Genomic DNA, 26,168 nt, shown 5'->3' with positions numbered 1-26,168 from the left:
TGGCAGAATCATGCCCCCCCCCCCCCCCCCCAGGAGCCAAGTAACTTTCCCAAGGGCACACCAAGGCAGCTGGCCTGGGTTAGTATTGAAGCAGTAACCATTGGATTATGGGTGTCCATTGCTCTGCAGTGGCACCCTAAACCAGTGTGAAGAAAGGGCTTTCAATGAATTGATGGGCTGGAATAGAACAGTGTTTGAATAATTGAACAAGTACACAAAGAACAATGTTTCTTCCAATTTTCTGTATGTAATCATACATAACAAATTAACTTGGGTTATGCAGTAGCATAATAAACATGAAGTATGAAAAGCTCAGGGGCAGACTATAATTTCTCTTGAAACGTTTGCCATGTAAACAAAAGGTTTTCAAGAGAAAATTCCAGGAAATCAAAAGTAATTTGAAACAAACTAGAGCAACAGCATTTGCTTACCAATGCAAATACAAAATGTAGAAATCCCCAGACAGTTACCCTTGGGTCAGAATGCAAAATACATGTTTTGTTTCTATGACTGCATATAGAAAAGCTGTTCAGAAAATATATGAAAATGTGATTATATCTGAAATGTTTATTAATTTGACCCTTGACCTGCTTCTGGGGGTCTGAGGGGTTGGGCAGCGGATGCCCAGCCCCCGCACAGTCACGCAGATGGTTACCCTTAGGACAAAATAACCTTATTTTAAAGAAAATAGTTCGTAAATTTGTGTGTGTGTGTGTGTGTGTTTTGGATTTTTAATGTGTGTGTGTGTGTTTTGGATTTTTAATGTAACTTTAACAATTAGCATGCTATCCCCAGCCAGTCACATTATTCTGACACCAGGCCAACCAGTCCTAACACTAACCTCTTAATGCTGAGTGCCTAGCCAGGTAGCTTGTTAGTACCATTTTTATAAGTCTCTGGTATGACTCTGCGAGGGTTTCAAATCCTCAACCTCCCATATCCAAGGTGGACACTCTAACCACTAGGCTACCGGAGTGGTCCTCATAAATTTGTTCCAAGCAGTTTAAGAAGAAATGGTCAAAATGTCAGGTCAAGGTCACCAACTGCAGGAAGAAAAACCATTTTTGCACAGCAACATTAGTTATAATTCACATACAGGGACCAAACTTTGTTGATTGCTTGCACTTGGTATTATGAAGCCTGTGAATTTGGGGGTCAAAAGGTCAAAGACCAAGGTCACTGGCTAAAAGATGGAAACTGGTTTCCACACAGTACCATCTTAGTTCTACATCACAGTCCTAGATCAAAGTTTGTGGATAGCTTATACTTAGGGTAAGGAAGAAGCCCATCAGATATCAGGGTGGGGGTGGGGGTGTCAAAGGTCAAGGTCACTGTAGCAGAGAGAGGAAAAGTATTTCTAGATAAAAAAATGATTTTATCAGCATAGATTAATATTACATATGGGTTGGCCATATCAAGTTGTGTGTGCAGTAGTCAGTATTGTATATTTAATCTTTGAATCCATTCCAGGGACCCTAGTAGAATGGACCAAATGATTATAATCCTCTTGCAGATAGTTATTACATAGACAACCTATGTACCAAGTTGGAATTTCCACTCATTGGTTTAGTAGAGAGTTATATAAACAGGTGAATGGATGGACAGATGGAGGTAATTGTGCTTTGGTAAATTGGAGTTGGGGAATCAAAGCAGTTTGGGTCATAATTCATTGTTACAGTATGGTGGTTGAGGGTGGCTCTATTCATAAGTTTGATTATAGTGGGAGTGCTTTGTTTGTAGAGTGGAGGGTAGGAGGTAGTGTTTCCCTTTACCCTCATTTGTGTTTCATTTGTGCTTCAGAGACCCCTAAATATTTAATTTGATTCCCCAAGTTTTTATACCAAAGTTGTGTTTTTTTACTCAGTCTGACACCAAGTGGATTTTATTTATTCTCAATCTTATACCCTAGGTTATATCTATAGAAAACATACATAGAGCCCCACTATTCCACCACCGGGCCCTTCTATTATAGCCCAAGTCTGGAAAATTTACCCATTATTCTATAGCAATACTCTTGAAGCAATTTTCTTAGGCCTTGTATAATAATGAGAGGAACACACAATGCAGGTGTCACCATCAGGAATGAAACCCAGATCATTTGTTTCATTGTACCAAATGGCTAAAGGGTCAGGACCAGCTAGGCTGGTGAGTAAGTGGTCTGATATACCTTATAATGCTTCCGCCCAGAATCTCCTGTCAAATTACTCTAATATCTTAACTGGGCCACCAGCAAATGACAGATGAGCTGCCAAATATGAAAGGATGGAAGACAACATGCATAGTTGCTGATGGGACCTGAACCAATTTTATCTGTCTTGCTGTTAATTGTACTGAAAGAATTTAGAGTATTAGAAAATTATATTTGAATCCGATGGATACCTTATGTTGATTGGGCTAAAACAATCATATGCAGCCTATGGCCTGGTTTTATCCTCTTATTTACGTTGTAGGATATGACTAAAGTTAGTTTATCCAATCTGATCTCTGGGGGAAGCTGCACATGCCTTTTATTAACCAGTCACATCTGGCTTAATTTGTGATTCTTAAAGCAAAAAAGATTAAAATTTGATCAATTTCTGTTGAAATAAAAAAAAGACACAGGTTACTTCAAAAAAGGAACCCTTATTTGCCAGTCACATCTGGCATAATTTGTGATTCTTAAAGCAAAAAGATTAAAATTTGATCAATTTCTGTTGAAATAAAAAAAGACCAGATAACTTCAAAAAAGGAAGTCTTGGTAATTCAAAAATATATTGCTTGTTTACGCGTTCTTTTTTGCCTCCAGAAATTCCTTAGGAACATTGTGATGAAATTAAAACTAATTACTGTTTTCTAGCTCTGCTGGTTAGCAACAGAAGAGCTAATGGAATGGTCTGTTGTCAGTTTTTTTTTCCATTGTCTGACCTCGATGTGTCCTTTAGCACAGGATTGTTCTTGGTACTTCTGCTAAACTACTTGCAGGACTGCCATCAAACTTTATACACACATTCTTCCTATTGTCTATTTTGTCCCAGAAAAATTGGTGCTTCTTGTACATTCAGTAAGGCTTCCACAATGGCTGTCTTGTTAATGCTACTTCTCATCAGTGGATGGCCATATCAGCATTGGAGTTTCACTAAAAGACTTATTATGATGTTTAGTTGGTCTTAAATAATAATGGTGCTGATCTGGAGTTCAATATAACCATAATGGCAGTCATATTGAAAATCTTGTAAGAAACTCCTCCTGAACAGGAAGTTGCATTGACATTGGGTTTTCACCTTAAGATTTGTGATGGACATGTGGTCTGATATGGACATGGTGCCAGTCTGACATCCTGTATCACTGCCACACAGTGGCCATCATGAAAATCTTGGTATTGTTACTCCTTCTGAACAAAATTATTAACATGAGCAGTGACTTCCAAAATCTGGGTTGTGACACAAATCAGGGTCACAAAGACATACTGAGGTTCACCAGGATTTGTTTTCAAGTGTGGAAAAACTTAACAAAATGTGGAAATGGGGATAGTGAGGCTTATAAATGTTTTAGGATTGCAGCCCAAAAAGGTTGTAATCCACTGAACATGTGGTGTTGCTAAAAGACTTCTTTTGACTTCTGCTTGGTCCTAAATGAAATTGGTGCCAATCTGAAATCCAATATGGCCACCACAGCAGCCATCTATAAAATCATTTTATCACTGCTCCACTGTATCCCTTAGGGGTGCAAGACTGAGAGTCAAAATTTTCTGTGGTGTCAAAACTGGGGGTCAGACTGAGTAAAAAAACAAACTTTGGTATTCAAAACTGGAGTCTCTGAAGCGCAAATGAGGATTAACCGATTCAGCCCCAATCCCATCTGTAGGCGTGATGAGGCTGTACCCTACTTCAAAGCCCTGCAGCATCGAGGCCATTTAAGATAGACCAACGTGGGTGGTATTAAAAAAAAGCAGACAGATATAGCTCTAAAATGGTATCAAATAATCTGGAAGTTCTAGTTGCACTACAAAATACAGAGAGAAAAAGCTCATATTATGGACCCAGTTTTTTTTCACCCAAAATTCGCTCGAGATCGGAATGCGATTTTGTGTCCGGATTTTAGACCTTTTGGCCTCAGATCTAAGGCATACCGGTCTTAACTGAACACAGACAGGTGAACCTTTGCAAAAACTAGGATAAGGTGGGCATTTGGAATAAATTGCGGTCTCCATACGAAAATGATGGGTCTATTAGGCAAAAAAAAAAAAGAACTCCAACTTTTACCCTTCTGCTCATGCGCAAGCAAAATAACCAATGGAAATTGATGTTTCTAATACAACTAGGCATTATTCTCATGGATAATCTGTTGAAAACCGCTGTATTACGATGTGTTCAGAAATAGCACCCCAAATCTCGTTCCTACGCACATTTCAGACAAAAATGACAAAAACCTCTGGGGCCGAATGAGTTAAGGGAAACACTGCTACTCTCCCTAAGAGTTGTATTGACATGAGGTTTTCACCAAAGTATTTCTTACGATTTCTAATTGGTCCTAAATGAAAATGGTTCAGATCTGGGGTATTATAGAGCATCACACTGGCAAGCTTGAAAATCTTCTCGTCATTACTTATAAATGAACGATCATATCATCACAGGGTTCTCACAAAATGCTTTGTTGGTCTTAAATTAAAATTGTGGCATTTTGAAAATCTTGTTTTAGTTATTGCTGTTAAAGGGAAAGTCATTTTGACATGGGGTTTTGACGTAAATGAAAATGGTGCCAATCTGACATCCAGGATCTTTTTGCCATTTTCGCCTGAAATTTGAGTAGGAAACATGTTTTGAAAGCTATTTCTAAATACATCCTGAAACACCAACTTCCAGGTGATCTTCCAATAACATACTGCCTAGTTGTGTTAGAAACTTCGTTTTTCATTGGCTATTTGACTCGCGCATGAGCAGAAGGGTAAAAGTTGGAGTTCTTTCTTTTTTTGTTGTTGTGCTTAATGGACCCATATTGAGACCACTCTTTATTCCAAATGCCCATCTTATCCTACTTTTTGCAAAGGTTCATCTGTCAGTTTGCAGTTCATACTGGTCTGCCTTAGATCTGAGACCAAAAAGTCTAAAATCTGGACACAAAGTCGGATTTTGACCATGGACGAATTTTGGGTAGAAAAATATTCGGTCCAAAAAATGAGGTTTTTCCCTCTGTATTTTGTAGTGCCAATAGAACTTTAAGATTATTTGGTATCATTGTAGAGCTACATCTGTCTACCTTTCTACAATACCACCCACTTTAGTGTATCATACATGACCTTGATGCTGCAGAGATCGGCAGTAGGCTACTACCTTCTGCCATGTAAACTCTTCAACAGGGGGTTCATGTGTTAATGTACAGTCAGACTTATGTATAGTTGTCATCTTAAGGTCAGGTCAAAATTGACTTTCATTTGCAAATGGCTATATAGAGGGTCACTTATCTGGGGGATGAAGAGTGTAAGGAAAGCAAATATTAGCATGTTTGTGTGCAAGAGTAAATGGTGAATAATGACATGTACAGTCAAGCTTGTACATAGTTGTCACTATAAGGTATGGTCAAAATTGACTTTCGTAGACAGATGGCTATGTAGAGGGTCACCTATCTGGACAACCCAGGGAATAAAGATTGTGAAGAAAACAAATATTAACAAGAGAAAGCTAAAAGGTATTTCAAATTCAGAGTAAAGAGAATAGACCATATGTATGTTTTCTGTGTTTGTTTTTTTGTGCATGTTTTTTAACCAAGAGCAGTACAATTCATTTCATTTGAAACTGATTTAAACTTGTCCATATGTACTGAGTACTGTTTATGGTGACCATGCAGAAAGTTCAGTGGTCACATGACAACTACATGCCATGGTAACTTAAGTTATGTAACTTTGACATGGTGGAGTGATTTGACCATCATGATTAGGTTACCTTTAGAAGGTGGTGACATCTAGCAAGTGACTAGAGGCATATCTGCAAAAATGTTAAGTCATTTGTGAAAATTGTAGAGCAGAATTTCATTATATGGATTAGCTTCCAGCACCAGTGTTCTTTCTCACTTGTGTTTAGCTCTATTGGTCACTGAAACTCTACATGTTTCTGTATACAGTATAATGTGATAACCTTTAGTGAGAGACCAGCTTTTGTTTACAGAAGAGATGGTGTCTTATGGCAGGTGTCACTGTATTCTTCTTGCTCCTACTACTACAGCATTGTCTTCAGCTTCATCATTTACTTGAGGATCTGTTTGTATGAGAACAACCTTCACTTCTTGTCTCCATTACATGGGGCCATGATATATATATTCACTTGGGATTTTACAATTTTTTGCCTTTATCTTTGGTTTGTATGGCCTTTTTTAACCCACCTATGTGGAGTAGAGGAGAGCTATTTTTCTATGCCTAGCATCACGTCTGCATATATAAAAATATATATACAAGTACATCCTCACTCACCACTCCGGTGGCCTGGTGGTTAGAGCAACTGCCTTGGATATGGGAGGTCATGGTTTCGATCTCCCGCTGAGTCATACCAAAGACTTATAAAACAGGTACTAATAGCTGCCTCACTCGGCGCTCAGCATTATGAGGTTAGTGTTAGGACTGGCTGGCCTGGTGTCAGGATAATGTGACTAGGTGGGACATCATGCTTAATGTCTGCGGTATGATGCGCCAGTGCTAGACATAACTATATAAACTGCCACATTGCAGACATCATAGTGATATCAGTAGGCATTTGATCATATGTAAGAAAATTCATGTATCAAATCCTGTTAGAAAGTACAACTAAAACATAGCCTTAAAAAAGTGTAGGTCCTCGTTTGATCGATATCCCATTGTTAACAAGCATGTTTCCGAAAAACAATTCACTCTTGATATTTTGTTATCCTAGTAGCAGGTGGCTGTATAGTGGTTATATGCTACATATACATGTACTTAAATAGGCCTAGATTTTGTTCAGCCAGAGACAACTACCATGATGCCGAGGTTACCAGCAGGATGAGGCTATTCGTAGAGAAATGAAAATATGTGAACAAATTAAAAAGTTGAACATTCTTCTGGAGATGCCCCTCCTTCATTTAACTTGACAGCTAAATATCTATTGTTTTTAAATATTGGAACTTTAATTGTGGTTTTAACACAATAACCCCTGGAGGTTTTTGTATCGACATCACTCTTTATTCTAAATGACCATCTTATCCTACTTTTTGCAACGGTTCATCTGTCAGTTTGCAGTTCATACCTGGGTCTGCCTTAGATCTGAGTCCAAAAAGACTAAAATCCGGACACAAAATCAGATTCTGACCACAGGCAAATTTTGGGTGGAAAAAAAATCAGGTCCAAAAAGTGAGGTTTTTCTGTCTTTATTTTGTAGTGCAACTGTAACTTCTAGATTATTTGGTATCACTGTAGAGCTTCATCTGTATACCTTTCTATAATAGCACCCTCTTTAGTGTATCATACATGATCTTGATGCTACAGCTTGGCAGTAGGCTACTACCTCCTGCCACATAAACTAATTGCAAGCCACATTAAAAATCCAAATCTCACACACACATATCTACCCTTGATTTATGTTCATGTACACATACAGTGTACCAATAGCAATGGTGTATTGCAGACAACATTTAAGTCTTTGAGTTTCTGGTTGTAAAAAATCAACAAAAAAAATCCATCTAATCAAGAGTTATCTTGTTGCTCTCACATTTTTCTCTCTACCAGATTGAAATTTATTATCAGCCTTGTTGAGGTCGTTGTGACATCAATATGTGCATGTATTAGGTGAGAAAAGAAGATTTAAATGATGAATAACTTAAAAATTCCTTTAAAACAAATATAATTTTTAACATAAGGTAGATATAAGCTAAATAAATTACAAAATTTGAAGTTCAAAACATTCACTGCATTAAATTGGTAGGACAACAAATCTTGAGGGGTTAATTGGCATTAAGAATGGTGGTAGAGACCGAAGTGATCTGAAACACAGTGTTTCAAAACACAAGGAGGAAATAGAATGGTGAGCATAATTATTCTTTAATTGGTCAGTTTTCTTTATTTCATATATTGGATTTCATTGATATTAACCAATGTGCAGTACACCCCATTCAGCATAGAAAAATCTACGCAGTGCCACACCTCCTTTTCATGGAATTTGTTGCAGTATCTGAATGGGTTTAATATCTTACTGAAAATCATCCTGAAGTAGACAAAAAGGCATTCATTGTTATCGACAAATAGAACCATAATCTTGCACCTATAGTAAAATTGATTGTACGTGCATGTTTGGAACCATTGTAAGGTAATTGTTCTCTATAGGACTTGCAGTACTAAATCAGCTCCTATATCAAGCCAATGGAAACATCATGATACTCAAAATTTAACAACTTTCAATCTTACTTTGCTTTCAGGTAATTATAGCCAACCAAACCCAAATATACACTATGTTAATTTTTCTAGTTTTAATATTAGTTCCCATCCTTCAGTATCATTAGTACCGCAAATCCTTTAGTCAGAACCTACTTTCTGTGTGTTAATAATGTTTACAAATTCGACTGGAAACTACTGAAAGCTTCATAAAGGTGAGCTTCGTAGAGATGAGGTATGTAATCATTGATTACACTTTAGGTTTGATTGCTTCATCTTATTTGCCACTATATTACCATTATTGTATTGACATGCAGTTAAACTGTATACATTGCACACTCATTTTGACATTTGATCAATTTATTTATGTTTCCTATTTGCTAATTATTTGATTGAATTGGTTTACCAGTTTTGTTTGAGTTGTCTTGATAAAGACTCCACAGTATTGACTTAATATGGTTGAGAAAAAAAACAATGCTTAAATAGTATAAAGAGTATGTTTAAGACCACAAAAAAATATAAAATCCTATCCAACCAGTCGATTCATTTTGGATTGAGTTACTTGGGATGATCAAGGAATGTGTGCCACTAAGAGAACAGTCATGCACACACACTATTGGGCTGTGACTGTAGATTTGTTATTTGTAAAGTAAATACCATTTATTCAAGTGACATCCAACTGGAAACATAGACCCGGATCCACCTATGCATCATGTGTCAACAGGCAGTCTGTACTCTTTGTTCTACAAATAAGTTCAGGCAAGTGTTCTGGACCCAGGTCTGCCAGTGCATTATGTGACAGTAGATCTGGGTTATTGCAGTTGGATCTGACATGTGTGTGTGTGTGTGTGTGAAGTAGTGTACGCATACAGTATTTACCACTGAATAAAGCATTCCCAATTATGAATAACATTGTAAGACCTTGATACTATCTATCAAATGGGTTTATTCTACAGTTTATATGATCTTGAGTAAACAATTAATTTGATTTGGTTACTTCTGTTCTTGTTGGCTTGGGTCAGAAACTTTCTCATTAGCTGATTTGGATGGGTAGAACCCACTTTTAAAGTACTTTGCCAACATTGTTTTGGGTTATTTCTACTTCTCAGTGTTTTTTTCTTCTTCATAGTTTCATTGTCGTATTTATATGATTAAAATGTTACCACAAAAAAGTATAAGTAATGTAACATTGCCCACTTAGTGAGAGGGTTGGTTAATTGAATTATGGCTGGTGTTATCTAGAGGATGACCTCCCTCGATATTATAGCCCGGTGGGAGTGGATGATAGAATTTCAAAAGAGAACTGAGCAAGAATATTGAGAAGAAATAATACAATACGAGCCCCCTTAGGCAAGAAAAAAATAACAAACTTAATCAAAACAAATTAATAGCGGCAGTTCCAATTCAATCTAAATTATGTCAACAGAATTTAATAGCAGTGTCTAATTTGGATTTTTTTCGTCATCATAATAAGTGGTGAAAAGAGTGCAATGTCCACAACTGTTTCATTGAGTCTTCCTAGTCTCTATGTTTCACCCCTTCCTGGATTTCCTAGTCCTTTATTCTGAACTTGTTACTCTTTTTTTCTTCTTTGGACTTGAGTGGCCAAGTGGTCTAAAGTGCTCTCCATTACGGATCACTGCCATCACACCTCTTTCTGCGTGGGTTCGAGTCTCGGATTCGGCTAATGTGGGTATGTGACAAAGCTTGCCACTAGCTTCTTGTGGGTTGGTGGTTTTTCCGGGGTTTTCCCAGGTTCTTCCTTCACCATTAATACTGGCTGCCAGGTATAGCCTATCGTGAGCTGAAAAATGGTGTTAAATCCTACAACAACAACTGTCTTCGGACTGTCCTGCCTCTCTCCAGAAAGCTGTTCCTTAATGCTGTTCTCTTTCAGAAACGGTGCATCCTAGCACGAAACCCTGTCGTTTCTTACAAGACAGCCACCTGGTCCCCTTTTCTTGTTTAACGAGGAAAGCACTATTCTTTTTAGTCATCCTCAGGGCCACTTCCTCTCACAGAAATTTTAAGACTGAAGATGCTTGACTAAGGTTGTCACTTATAAATTCACGTTATTTTCAAAGTGTATGCCTTAATTTACTCTGGCCAGTCATAAGCAGCGGTTCCTAAATTATCCCAAGATAATAATTTCTCCCATCAGATCTCTGACAGCATAGAATCTGTGAAGTTTGGGCATATCAATTTCCGTTTGAAAACGATAATTTGACATGGGTTCCTTTCAAGCAGTTGTGGTTGGTAGCGCAAATGTTTACTTTCTCAGGACAGTGTAGCAATGCCTAGATCAATCTCCCCGAGTCATAAATTCTAGCCTTTAACACTGACTTTTGTGGGGTAAGAAGAAAGGTCGAAGTGACTCTTCACGAAGACTTTTCTGGCTTAAATATGAAAAAATTGTAATGCTCAATATATTCAACTTTAAGGTTCAATACAATTCAAAATTTGACACTTTACACATAATATATGATTAACCCTTTACCTCATGCAAATGTCTTTTGACACCTCTACTCCATTTGCAAGGAAACGCCTTTTGACCCCTCTACTCCATTCGCATGGAAGCGCTCTTTGACACCTGCAGTAAACATCAGCCATTTTAAGCTGGTTTTCGTAGTGCCACCTTCGGGGAAAACCCCCCTATTAGATACTACATTCATTTCTGCGATTGACAATTACGTCAGATCACGTGGTCGCTATTTATGCACTGGTTGATATCTGCTATTTAAAGTATCTGCTATTTAAAGTAACTTGGTCGTAATCTCCACTCTCCAAAATGGCGGTCGCGGATTTCATTCAGTACGTACAAAGTTTTCATGATTATAATCACAACCATGAAAGATTCAATAACTTAGGTAAAGGCTCTGATATTGATGTAGGCGGCAATTAGTTTTTATAAATTATCAAATTCAGATCACTTTGTGATGTAGACGCAGACAAAAAAACTAAACTTCGAATATGGGAAATGGCAGCTACGGTTGGTCACGCGGCCTCACTGACATGACGGTGAATGAGTTCTCTCAAGATTTTAAAGCACATAAAATATTCTTCCGTAAAAAAAAATTACACAGCCATAACAATGGGACTTTACTCTTAAATTTTTCCACATATAATAGATGTGTACCAAAAATGTAAAATGGTTAAAACTGCTGTTAAACGTTACATACACTACATTGCTTAACAGTACACAGGCAGGTCTATGCGCATGCTGTAGACTAGGTAACAGGTGTTCTATTTATAGTGTGCTGCTCTTTGTCACTATGCTCTATGAGGTAAAGGGTTAAATACAAAACTAGCATTTTTTAGGTGTGCCAGGAGCAAATGAACAAAATCTTCTATGGTTAGGCCCAGCTTATTAAAAAGAATTTTGTCTACAAGGCTTTTGGTCATTTTTATTTCTCAGCAGCAACTTTCTTTATACATACAGCAGCCTGTGTCTTTCTTTTCATATAGTTATGTAGATATAAAGTTGCCTTACCCTAATAATAGAAATCAAATTTTTAGACATTATCTGTAGAAAACTCCAAGTCTTATGAAATTTAAAAATATGCAATTATTGTCACTTCTTTTGGACTAATTCTTTTTAGAACCTAATATATTTATTTTAAAATTACTCTTAAAAAATTCATTCAGCAAATGTACAGAGGGGCACAATTCAATTTTAATTCTGAAATGGAACATCTGTTAAAGGAGATATTTGGATTTACCATCCGGATACTGTTAGATATATCTGAAAAGTTCCGATTATAAGATTATTTATAATCCTGATTGATAAATTATTATTTCATCAGTTATACTGTTTGAGGGAAATAAAACTCTTAATTCTTTGTATATGTTGTACAAGTAAAGAATGAACTTTTATCTACCTACACCACTTCTGTTTGAGGTTCTAGTTTTACTTTAAACTTCAAATACGTCAGCTCACCAGTGCTGCACATGCTCAGCAGTTCACAATTCATGAAGAAAGTTAAAGGTAATCCTGTTCCGCACTTTGTGAGATGAACTATTATATATCTGTAGGCTACTCTGTTCAATTTATGGGGCATCTGGGTACAGTATTTAATCACTACATCTTTTGTGCAAGTATCAGGTGGGCAGTCCAACAAAGATCTCTTCTACTTAAAAAATAAAAAGATCACCAAAATACCCTGATGCCAAAAACCAGTCTAATAAAGAAGACACTCTAGCATCCTCAAGTAAATCAATAAAGAAAACAGCTGTGTATTCTGTTTCAATCAGGCAGTCACTCATGAGGGAAGTAAATGACTGAATTATGCTGAGCAGATTGTCTTAGTTTCACATCTGTCTGCACAACTAATGCTGCAGCTGTAAAACTAAGCACATCATTTTGTATTCTTTTCCTTTAAATCTGGAACATCTTATTGCACTGTGGCTAATGTTAGACAGGCACAGCATTTTACAGGTAAATATGCTTGAATTGAATGAATTGCATTAGAGGTGTATCATCAGAATGTATCATGTACATTAGAGGACTCAAAACTCAAACCACTCGGAGGGCCGCATGAGGGCATTTTCGATGGCCTTAGGGCTGCATCACTTTTGTTATTTCTCATGACAACTTGTGATGTTGATCATTTTGTGGATCACATGTTACTGCTTGGTGGGCCACATGTTCGAGACCCCTGATGTACATTAATATGTATCATTATGAAGTGGCCCCCCCCCCCCAACCCTACTGTTTACTTGAAAAGTAGAACAAATAATGCATTCCCTGGCATTATATTATTACACATGAGGTTGACATGGGTAAAAATTAAAGGATTGACAGTGAGAACAGTTTTGTCTTTAATATGGGTACATAAGGTACATTCAAGCCATGTAGTCACGATCTGTCATCACAGTGCACCAATATATCATGGTCTGTGCAGTTTGGTAAAATTAATGAATAAAACAAAGAACATGCAGTGGCACACATGAGTCTATGTTGTTTGCAGTCGGATGGACTTGTAAGCAGATGATACGGTAACAACAGTGGGGACAAGGGAGTGATATGGTAGGAAGAAACTTTTTAGCATAAGGATGTATGAATTGAAAGATGTATAGATTTCTTTTCTGGTATTACAGTAATGATATCAGGTATTCTGGGTAAAAATTATGAATGGTTGGGTATGTATGAAATGAATTTTAAGTTGTCATGGTTCGCATCTAGGTATCTTAAAAGAAATGCTGTCCAAAACTGTTAACATTTTAATAGTCATCCATGGTTTGTTATTGAACTGTAAATATTGGGGGGGTGGGGATAAACACTCTTTATCTAGAAAAAGAGCAGAATTTTTAACATATCAGGTATTTGGTCCATGGGCAAGGCTAGAAAATATGATGTAATCTTTGCACATTTGGTCGATTTTATTGTATGATTTTTGTAATAGTTTGCATGAATTTCACAGTTGTATATTAAAGAACAGACCATGGTGTTAAAGATTTGGAAATACTTTACACATTTATGGATTTGTGTTTATATATAAACACAAACACTGTTTGTGTTATGAAATCAACATAATATGTCTATCAGTCTGTCTTTACGATATGAAAAAGAAAATTACTTCATGATTTATGATTAATACACCATGGTTAATCATATTATGGAAAACCAATGGCACAAGATGTTCCATTATTTGCCATTATTTCTGATATACAGTTATTAAATTTATCAAGAGAATTTAGAAAATTTATATACAAATGTATTTTATCTTCAAAAGCCTATATAAATACCTTACCACCTGAAATAACTTTATTATTAGCCCTATAATGCTGGAAAACCTTATATCAGAGTTGTTTTCACTTTTCAGAACTTGTCAATTTATAATCTCCATTCCTGTGTATAGATATAGAGATTGGATCAATACATGCAGGATAAATGGGATTTGGATAGTACTATGAATTAGGATAGTGCAGTGACTAGGGTGAGGATAGTACTATTACAATACAACTTAAGTAATTGTGTTTATTTTTATTTAAATGTGCTAATAATTTCTTCTAATCTCAGAAATCACCAGAAGTTTATCAATAAGAAAGGTTCTATTGAAGGGAAAACGGAGTGAAATTTAACTTGCACAACAAATATTCAACCATGTACAGGGTTGCTGGACAAGGGATTTTTCAAGCCCAGTTTATTGATTCTTGATCACAATAGCATTGTAATAACTTTCTTAACAGAATTCTTGATTCATTTGAATAAAATGGTTTTAAACTGGGCAAGGATGGCAAATGAAGTAGCTGTCAGGTTCACTTGTAGCTTACTGTGTACGTCTTATTAACACATTAAACCCTGGAGGGTTTTGTAGTTTTTGTCAGAAATTTGAGTAGGAAACACATTTTGAAAGCTATTTCTGAATAAATCCTAATAAATCAACTTCCAGGTGATTTTCCAATAACATAATGCCTAGTAGTGTTAGAAACATCATTTTTCATTGGCTATTTGGCTCCCGCATGAGAAGAAGGGTGAAAGTTTGTTGTTTTTTGTGGGTTTTTTTTGCTTAACAGACCCATTATTTTTATATCGAGACAACTCTTTATTCTAAATGCCCATCTTATCCTACATTTGGAAAGGTTCATCTGTCTGTCTGTAGTTCATACCAGTCTGCCTTAGGTCTGAGACCAAAAAGTCTAAAATCCGGACACAAAATCGGATTCTGACCACAGGCGAATTTTGGGTGGAAAATAATTGGGTCCAAAAAATATGGTTTTTCCCTCTGTATTTTGTAGTGCAACTAGAACTTCCAGATTATTTGGTATCATTGTAGAGCTACATCTGTATACCTTTCTATAATACCACCTACTTTAGTGTATCGTACATGACCTTGATGCTACAGAGCTCGGCCAGTAGGCTACTGCCTCCTGCCATGTAAACTCGTCACCATGGGTTAATGTGTTACAGCAGAACCTGTCTTGAGAGACCACTGCTATGAGAGACCAGCTGTCTTCAGACACCAGGTTCTCCATGTACAGATTTATTGATTATATAAGTGTCATGACCTGTTATGAGAGACCACCTGTCATGAGAGACCATTAAGTTTTGGCAGAAGGGGTGGTCTTTCAAGACAGGTTCCACTGTAATAAAGACATAACCTCCCACAGCTGTCAAGTTTAACAGTTACTTGATTCAACAGCAGCTCAAGCTATATGCAGATGAAATTGATCAGTGCTTGGTTTAGAATGTAATATTTAGTTCAAAGTTTCATAGTTGTACATATTTCAGATTCTCTAGCAATACTGCCAGGAATCCTCTGCATTTAAAAAAAAAGTGATTTAGTTTCAGTGGCTCGAGTTTTCAGGATTGAACAATTAATGTTGGTCCTCATCTTGTGTATTGTGGTCAGGTTTCATAGTTGGTACAGTATATGGATGAATAAGCACACATTGATTATGTTAATTGTATTCTAGCCAAGCTGTTTAGAGGGTGTAATGCAAGTTGCATTTAACTTCCATGCTTCTCAGTGCCAAGTGTTCATACTTTGCCTGAAAGACTAAGATATTAACAGAAAATTCTTAACTGTCAGAATACTCTATCTGTGTTAAAACAAATCTTTCTCTTTTTGTAGGTTTAAGAACACTTTACTTGAGGCATGACAAAAGAGGCATTCATTCAAGGCAGAAGCCGGATAATGGAGTTTAATCCTCTTGACTTGCTGGCGAAAGCAGCAGAACTTCAACAGCAGCATAGTTCTGATAATAGTGGGGACCCTTCAAGTGTAAAAACAAAGCTAAAGCGACCCAATTCATTTTCATTCAATAAAACAGCAGGGATTTCATCCCAGAAAGTAAACAGTAACAAAGATTCTGTTGCACCTGGAGTGAAAAGCAATGGACTTAGAAAATTGCATGTAGTAGCCCCTTCAGAGTTAGAGAAAATGCTTGACGAGCACAATTATGGCAATGCAAAAAAAGGTAATAAGCATGAACGGGGTTTGGACCTAGTGTCAGGTGAAATAATTTGCACAGAGAGGAGCAGGTCTGTGTCAGTGGATACTGCAATTCAAAGTAGGGATTTAACTCATTCTGTGTCAAGTGAAGATTCAGATGATAATATAAGCCCAGAGGGTTCCGATGGGCCCATCGTTAGTGACAGTCAACCAAGTTTATCAACCTATAACTCCAGGGACTATGTATCAACTATTGATATTGCTACTTCTGATTGCCAGAGGCCAACAACTCAGCCAGGTAAAGAAGATAGAGTGATAGAGTGTGCCACAGCTGAGCAGGCAGTTGATAATGGTTCTTTATCAGGTTTCTGTAGGACAAATAACCCAGGCCCTGATGAACTACAGATAAATAGTCCAAAGGAGACTAGTTCACACACAGCCATGTGTTTGTCAAAGTTGGAAGAAAAGGACGATAATGGCAATAGTGTGGATGTGAAGCAGAGGACAGAATTAAGGAATGAAAAGTGTGGGCTGTCAGCAGATTCAGAGCTCAGGGATGGTGATTCATCTGGATCGGACAGTGTGCCTTTGATAAAAAATCATGAGGAAAATGATATTTGTACTGAGAATTCATTAAATATGAAAGAGAAAACACTGGTACGTGTAGTGTCTGCTTCTATATCATTGGCTGCTGAGACTGAGCAGAGTGCAGAGTTGGAACAAGCACAAACACTTATAATCAATATCTCCAAGAAAGATAGCAATGTTTTATCTGCATTCTCACAGATATCACCCTGCTGTTCAAATGAACTAGAGTCCAACTCGCAGTCATCATCAGAGCTGATTGTTTGTGACTCAAATCACCTCAGTTGTTCCAACTTGGAAAAATCAGTGACAACACCGACCAAAAATGCACTAAATATTATTCATACCCTTCTTACTAGTGATAATGTAGCGGTTAAAGAGGGTACAATAAATTTGAAGGAAAACAAGTCTGATTTATCAGATCAGGCTGTACACTCAGACATCACAACTGAATGTGCAGAGTCCACAGATGTGGAGCAAGAGAAAGGTCAGAACTTTATAGACGAGTCAACAGAATTGGAATCCATGAGTCCTAATTCAAATCAGGGACAAGCTGATAGTACAGATGTAAGTGATGAAAGAAATGTTTCGGTAGAGAGAAAGTCAGAAAAGGTGGACTCAGAGAAGCAGAGTTATGCCACCATCATTCACAAAAACAGTTCAGATGAACATGAATTTGTGTCAAGTGACATTTGTGTAAATTGTGCAACAAATAAAGAGACTAAATCTGAGCAGGAATTGTGTTCTTTAGATAAAACAGAGGATAGTCCTAATATTCCAGAATCTGGGAAAAACTTCATAAACCCTGAGAACAAAAGTCCACTAGAAAGTGGTAGTTGCATCAATACTAAGTTAAGTGACCTATCTTTGGAGAGCCAGTCAAGTAATAATGATGCATCTACTGTAGTTACTGGTTGTGATGATGGCAAGCTGTCAGTTGTTAGTGACAACAACATCTTTTCAGCCAGTTTGCACTGCGCTTTTACAGCAGACCATTGTTATGCAGAGATACCTGGAAAAGGCAGCAGTTATAGGTATAATGGACCTTGTGTTGACAAGGAGTCATATGACTCTGTAAATAAGTTGCAAGAGAGTCATTTTGATGAAGAAAAAGAAATTGTTGGTGATTCAAGGGGCTGTAGGTTGCAAGGAGAGGGAGATATAGATACTCTGGAAGATGCATCTGTCCCAACACCAAGCACATCAGGGGAATTATCGCAAGATAGTGGTTATGGGGACACAACACTATCACCAGATTCTAAACGTGTGATGGACTTGGATTCTGGGGTTGGTTCACTATCTCAGTTTCTTTCCACAAAAATTGTTGTGAAAGACTCTTTCCCAGCAATGAATGTATCTAAATTGTTACCATCAGCAACCATTGTATCTGAACAAGGTCAGACACAAGAGATGACATTAAGGGATCCCAATACTTTTTTACAAGAAGCTTTATTAATGAAACCCGAAGAAGTACCAGGACTGGTAGGCTTAGAATCCCAAACATTTGGATCAAGAAGTGATTTAAAAGAGAGACCAACAACTCCAACAGAATATGGTGTTGGAATGTCTCCATTATTGAATACTAGTATGACACCATCCAAGTTTGGCAAGTTCAAAATTGGGACATATGCTTCATTCAGCAATACTGGTTTTGGTCAGCTGGATGAAAAAGATATGACTATATCAACACAGAAAACACCACCTAAGATGGTTTTGTCTCCAGCAGGGATAGCCTCCACGTCACCACAAGTTGTGTCTTTATTGGTTGATGGACCAAGCAGGCTACTCTCTGAAAAATATGATACCCCAGATCTTAAAATTCATAATGAAATGGGTACATTTATTAGTCATATAACTCATGATCATGACTACTGCACTAAAAATCTCATGCCTGTAACAGTCACAAGTATGCTTGAAGGGAAAATGATAAAGGAGGTTCCAGCTCGAAGTAGAGGGGGGCATTTTGGAAAATTAAGAAAACAAGAACTGGAAAATCAAAGAGGAGAGAGATACAAAAGATCCTATAACAGGAGAAGTATGTCTTTGTCAGCAGGAAAAGAGGAGGATTTATTTCTCCCAGAACTCCTAAATTCAGATACAAGAGGATATGAATCCTTATCTCCAACAACTCTTACAAGACCCAAGAGTCGTGCTGAGAAATACATAGAACAGAAAAGTGTCGAGCCCAAAGTTAAAATAACTGGAAGTAGTAGTTTCAAGGATCAGTTTGTTTATTTCATGAATACAAAAACACGCAGTAGGCGCAGAGAGAGCAGAGACTCGCCAGTGCCTCTTCCAGCAGATAAAGTTATTCAGCCACCAAAACCTGGTGATATAGTAGTGCCACATCTTACAGATGCTGACATTGAAGTTCTTAAGCAAAGATCAAGGCAAAAGTATGGTATTCTATCATCTTTATGTCCAGTTTCTTCATCAACTGGTTGTGGAGCTGGCAGTATATCCGGTGTTCAGTCAGAGAATGCAGTGGATGAAGAAAGTAAAATTATCAACACTATCCTAAGCTTGGAGTCGGAAAGCTTACAACAGCAGCCACAAAGTGCCATGGCCAACTTTGACCAGGGATACAATAATGAAGGACTTTGCTTGTATGGTCAAAGCAATGACTTGTTAAATCAGATGAATCTGACCCCAGAACAGATGGAAATATTGTACAGTGCTGTGGAAGAAGTACAGAACTCCTCACCAGGGCTTGTGGAACCTTCTCAGAAGATTGAACTACCAGGATCTTCTGCAGACCCAGCAAATTTTCCAAGCAGTTCCTCAGTGTCTCAGGTGACTCCAAAAGGCAGAAATCTAGAAGCTAGCTTGGAGCCAGTTTCAACAAGGGCATCTGAAGTGGCTGAGAAGTTGAAGAAGCCTCAAGAAGCTTTGAACCAACAGTCATCTTGCACTGCAGGTAAGTAAAATTTGCATCAGTCATTCAGACTGATAAAGAATAGGTCTAAAGGTGCATGTGTTACATTTTCTGAAAAAGAGAAAAATGAATCAAGTACATCATGATGGTGTCCAAAAAGGTTTTTTTTTTTTTACTTGTATGTGTGCTTGTGTATGTCTCACAGAGAGAGAGAAAAGCACAAATAGTGTACACACTGAATTGCTTTTCTGATGCCTACCACCTTGGTAGTGTCTTGATTTCAGTACGTCATTTAGCTAGAAACATTATCTCAAGCAGAAACATCTTAAATCATTAATTCCATTGATTGACTTGGCATGTTATGAGTATAAACATGCCTTTGGCAACTTACTGAATAGAAGAATTTCAATAAGTAGTTAGCAGATTTTAAAATAAAAACAAGATTTAAAAGTGTTTGGGTTTTTTTCTTCTCCCAGTGATCTGTAGCAGAAAAAATGAAGAAACAATTGTCACTTATAAGAATGCTTGTTTTACATACGGTCACTGATAGGTCAAAAGTGCCTTACATGTTCTTTAGTGCTAACACTGTAAAACACTATGGATATAGGTAAATTACCTTTTAAAACTACCGTTAATGAATGTAATGCCCTGCTATGATAAATTTTTCTTTTGAGAATCAGTGCAGATCGTTTTTTTTTCTGAAAGAGAGAGAGCATTGCAAATAAGGTTTCATAGCATTTCTCAGCTTACCAAACCACAAAGACAGGGTATTCCATAGAAAACTGGTATGTTATTTAAAGAAAAAGTCAGTTATGGAGCTGGGTGTCTTTGTAAAACACCATTTAACCTTCCATACTGAAACCCCATATTTATGTTTTATTTAATTGTTTACATTTAAAAACAATTAAAAGTGTGATCAAAGTTGGAGCAGGTATTACCTACCTCTGGTGCATGCAGAGGTGGCATATAACAAGAACAAAGAACTTGTTAATGTAGAGATTATAGTTTAGGCAATATGCGAGGGGTTTTGAAAAGAGCATTGATCCTGTGGAAACTTTTAATCAAAGTTGGAGCAAGTATTACCTACCTCTGTGTGCATGCAGAGGTGGCATATAACAAGAACAAAGAACTCGTTAATGTAGAGATTATAGTTTAGGCAATATGCGAGGGGTTTTGAAAAGAGCATTGATCCTGTGGAAATATAAAATACTGAAATGGCTCCTTTCATCGGTTCAGCCATCAAAGGTCAAGAGAACAAAGAAAGAAAATAGTTTTATTGGAAAGAATTATGAAAATACTTGTGCTGTGTATTCAAATATAAAAGTATTGTCTCCGGCCTATTTTCTGAATTTCATATTCTATAGGTCACATTGAGAAAATAAATACATCAGATCCCAATTTTGTAGTCTAAATTTTAGCAATTAAGTCTGAAAATAAACTCCTGACAAAATAGTTTAACCTGTTTTTGATATTTGCAACTGATTTTCTATTGTAAATCTATAAAGCAAATGTTTAACGAAGATACATGTTTACAGTTCAGATTTCAGTAATGTATGAAGTCGGATGACTTACATTCTTCTCTCCCTATCTTTCATTTTACCCTGAAGACTATCTAAATGGTGTATCTAACCCTTTTTTTCTCTCAAAGTTTAGAGCCATCTGTGATGATTTGATCCCTTGTAATATGCTTAGAAAAAAATCGGTATGAGCAATAAGCCCTACTCAGAAAGCTTACCAACCCCATCCCATATAAATATGGCATACTTTAAAAAAAAGAGCCTTTTTTTCCTACCTTTTTTTCTAAAGCAAAATCTTTTTTGTGTACTTAACACTTCTCAGTTTGACTCTGTATAATGATTCAAATTTTGCATCTCATCATTTTGAAAAATAACAGCCACTTTTCTGGTTTGTGACTATATACTTCAGGTGTATGCAACTACCTCCATCAAGTGGGTCAGATAGTGATTTTTTAATCTACCTGTAAGATGTAAATGTAACCAGATAAAACCAGGTCACAAATGCCTGGTACACTGCAGAAAATCTGTCGTGTTGGCTTGAAATGACTGCAGTCCATATACTTGTTAATTCGTGGCAGATAAGTTTGTTCTTTCGTCAATACTTTGGATAATTTTGAATACCCTAAAACTTCATTAATTAAATTGCAAGAACTCTTTTTGAGTCAGTGTTTCTTTAGAAACATATTTTTAATATGTACATAATGTACAGAAAGCATGAAAAAATGACACAGTCAGGGTTTTTTCCAAAACTGGCTTTGGATGCTTTTTTTTCCCCATGACTTGGAACTTTTTTGTCTGGCTTACAGACCATATAAGCTGTTATAATTTGTCCTCAGTCAGCAGTGGCATGACAGTATCAGTAATAGTTCACAATTGCATGATATACTATTGTACATGACAGTATTCATAATAGTTCACAATTGCATGATATATTATTGTACATGTGACAGAACTAGAAGATCATATCAGATTTCAAAATTTAAATTGGTAGATTGACTTCTAAGCCAGTGGATTTTTTTATCAGCATAAATTACACTTGTTTAAATTGAATTGAAAACAAAACAAGTGCATTTTTTGCCATAATACAGTGTATGTATTCTCGGCCATGATTTTGAACATCAGACTCCTAAATATATTTTTAACTGATATGTTGTCTTTGTATTTGGGCAAGAAAATTTCTGCAAACTCTACAAGTCTGGGACATATTTTTAACCAGTTTACTTAGATAATTAGCAATGGGGAATGGTAATTTGTGCTCTGCCACAAATTTTGCAGAGTATTAGCAAGTGCCACTTGAACCATTATTATGAGGGTAGTTGATGATGTTGGAGCTCTCCTCCATTCTTTAGGGTTTTTGGTTATCGAAATCTTGGAGATCGACCATGGTGTTATTGCCTGGATTGAGTAAACAATAAAATAAAATATAAAATTAATGATTGGAATAACAGAACTGAGCAGAGAAATAAAACAGAACAACACGAGCCCCCGTACTTAATAACAATTTAATCAATTACATGAACAAAATGAAATTGAACATAGCATGAGAATGATTCATTGACATGTGTTTCCAGACATAGAAAAATTCAATTCTCAGCATACTTCATGCAAAACATAAAATCTTGATAATACAAAAAAATTCAAGACAGATAATTTATTACCTACAAAACAACTTAATCCAAGTTCATTCATATAACGAAATATTGTATGAAATTATTGCAATATATCAATCATATAACATGTACAATTATTTCGGAACACAAGGAAAAATTACAGTATGAAATTAAAATGAATATAAATGGAACAATTAAAAACTTGCATCAATGAATATATGCTGCATGCAATTGAGACTAGCCTTCTGCTTTATTCGAGCCCTCGCTTACTTATTGTCAGAGAATTTCCTTTGTCCCTTGGATGTGGGTCTCTAAAGTCTCAGACCCCCTTTTGTCCTTTGTCAATTTATCCTTTTACCTCATAGAGCATAGTGACAAAGTGCAGCACGCTATAAATAGAACACCTGTTACCTAGTTGTACCTAGTTGACAGCATACGCATAGGCCTGCCTGTGAACTGTTAAGCAATGTAGTGTATGTTACGTTTAACAGCAGTTTTAACCATTTTACATTTTTGGTACACATCTATTATATGTGGAAAAATTTAAGAGTAAAGTCCGATTGTTATAGCTGTGTAATTATTTTTCATGGAAGAATTTTTTATGTGCTTTAAAATTGAGGGAGAACTCATTCACCGTCATGTCAGTGAGGCCGCGTGACCAACCGTAGCTGCCATTTCCCATACTCGAAATTTACATGTTTTTTTGTCTGCGTCTACATCACTAAGTCATCAGAATTTGATAATCAATAAAAACTAATTGCTGCCAACATCAATATCAGAGCCTTTACTTAAGTTATTGAATCATTCATAGTTGTGATTCTAATCGTGAAAACTTCGTAAGTACTGAATGAAATCCTGCCTGTGAACTGTTAAGCAATGTAGTGTATGTTACGTTTAACAGCAATTTTGCCCATTTTACATTTTTGGTACACATATATGTGGAAAAATTTAAGAGTAAAGTCCGATTGTTATAGCTGTGTAATCATTTTTCACGGAAGAATTTTTCATGTGCATTAAAATCTTGAGAGAACTCATTCACCGTCATGTCAATGAGGCCACATGACCAACCGTAGCTGCAATTTCCGATACTCGAAATTTACAAGGTTTTCGTGTGTGTCTACATTACTAAGTCATCAGAATTTGATAATTTATAAAAACTAATTGCTGCCTACATCAATATCAGAGACTTTACCTAATTTATTGAATCTTTCGTGGTTGTGATTCAAATCGTGAAAACTTCGTACATACTGAATGAAATCCACTGCCGCCATTTTGGAGAGTGGAGATTACAACCCAGTTACTTTAAATAGCAGATATCGACCAGTGCATAAATAGCGACCACTTGATCTGACGTAATTGTCATTCGCAGAAATGAATGTAGTATCTAACAGGAGTTTTTTTCCCTGAAGGTGGCACTACGAAAACCAGCTCAGAATGGCTGATGTTTACAGCAGGCGTCAAAAGGCGCTTCCATGCGAATCTTGTAGAGGCGTCAAAAGGCGCTTCCATGCAAATGGAGTAGAGGCGTCAAAAGATGCTTGCTTGAGGCAAAGGGTTATTTAACAAGAAAAATTACTTATTAATTTCTCTTAGTTCCTCAGACTTTCATTCTTGGCGGAAAGACTTGAACTGATTAATTTTACGAGTGGAATTATTTTAAAATCCTGAATTCTGTCTTGGAACACTCCCCCTCATTTAGCTTAGCCAATCAGAGTCACTACGTTACCCACCAAAATTTGTTCTCTCCCATCAAAGGTAGAAAGTACTATCTGGTCCATCTTTACTAACAACAATTCTGTAAATTATCATTTTATGACAACCATTTCAGATTGACTAAAATTTCCAAATATTTTCCCATTTTACGTAGCAACCCTAGACATCTCTACCGCTATGACCTCATGTTAACATTGCACTCCTGTCTGTTCTTAAATGCTAAACAAGTGAACCCTAATTAAAATTCAATTCATGCCCCAGATTCTGTCCAATTTGTCAACAATTTATTGCGACACTAGCCAGTACTTGAGTCTGAATGGGTATATTTCACGCTGACCACAAAAGAATGTATTATGAAATTATCTACAGAACTATTCCACAAAACTTTCCACCCTTGCATCCACTTTTGATCCAGTAAGGTCTTTGAAATGGCTGTTTGTTAAGAAGAAACATTGTTCCTCTTGTCACATTGTGCTGTATATTGTACAAATGAGATGGCCCCAAGGTAGATTAGTAAGTTACCATTTCCTAATAAAGTCAGTTATTATTATGTGATGATGGGGTCTGCATATGCTTCATGATATAATTTTTTTCCCCCCATATATTAGAATCCGCTTTGCAGAAAAAGTACAATGCAAACTCTTCACATTTACTACTCACAAGCACACATTTAAACTCTTGATTTCCAAGTATATGTATTGCTGAACTTGTAATGTTTCTTAGGCAGTGCTTTTTTCTCTAGCATTGGGAGAATGCATGTTTTATCATTTTGACATGGATCAATCAAAACAAGACAAGTCCTGCCATAAGTATTTTTCTTTAAAAAAAAAAGAAAACGTGTGCTAATAAAACGGATGAAATAGGTTGTGCACGGTTAAGCTAGCAAATTGATGCTATTATCCAGAGTTATTGTTCAGTTTTCACAATCTGCACTTATAGATGTCAATTTTATGATAATTAATCTTAACACAAGTGTTTTCTGCAATGCACACTATTTTGCTAATCTTCAAAATTTAATGAATCTCATCTGAAAAATGAGAAAGCACATGAAAATCACAGTTTGTCATTAGGCAGGAAAAAAGTGTTTCTGGTCTGCCAACCAACCCAGTTTTGCATTGCCAACTGTAGCACCATCCACCCCCAACCCCACCCCACTTGTAAAAACAATTCCAAAATTGATTTGTGTATCCGAGTGAGCAGGTTTAGCCTAGTACTTGAGGTGCTTAGCACTATACTATCGTATTTACCGCATGTTGGGACACAAAATTTTCTTTTTTTTTCGTGTCCCAGAACTTACGGTGAATTTTTGAAAACCTACATCATGTGCCCCAAGACAGTAAATGAAATAAATTGTGTTCAATTTGTGCCCCCCCCCCCCCTTCGCCGCAACTGGCCACACCACATGTTACAATAAAATAGATTAATAAAAAATGCATATTTGATATTAAAATGAAATAAACTAACCTTTTGCAATTATCATTTCACTTTTTGGGTCGACATTAACATTTTATTAAAGGAAAAATATATCCATGAACTCTGTATAAGTAGGGCATGCATCCATAGTGTTATTGCTTTTGTCACACAACACATTGGTCATTGATGTGAATATTGAGAAACGATTCA

The 26,168-nt window shown here is 36.6% G+C and overlaps 1 protein-coding gene across 4 annotated transcripts in view; it reads left to right on the top strand.

Moving 5' to 3' along the window:
- LOC149794744 (uncharacterized) overlaps nt 1-26,168 on the top strand; it is a 138,758-nt gene that overhangs the window by 44,085 nt on the left and 68,505 nt on the right. For all 4 annotated transcript variants that reach the window (XM_089964366.1, XM_089964368.1, XM_089964369.1 and 1 more), the window contains one exon: nt 15,925-19,747. In XM_089964366.1, coding sequence (XP_089820492.1) covers nt 15,949-19,747 — 3,799 coding nt within the window. In that variant the 5' untranslated portion in view covers nt 15,925-15,948. The remainder of the gene's footprint in view (nt 1-15,924; nt 19,748-26,168) is intronic.

The sequence above is a fragment of the Sinohyriopsis cumingii genome, chromosome 7 (assembly GCF_028554795.1).
Source record: "Sinohyriopsis cumingii isolate HCF-2022 chromosome 7, ASM2855479v2, whole genome shotgun sequence".
NCBI classification, from domain to species: domain Eukaryota; kingdom Metazoa; phylum Mollusca; class Bivalvia; order Unionida; family Unionidae; genus Sinohyriopsis; species Sinohyriopsis cumingii.
This window is presented reverse-complemented; position numbering and strand designations above follow the sequence as displayed.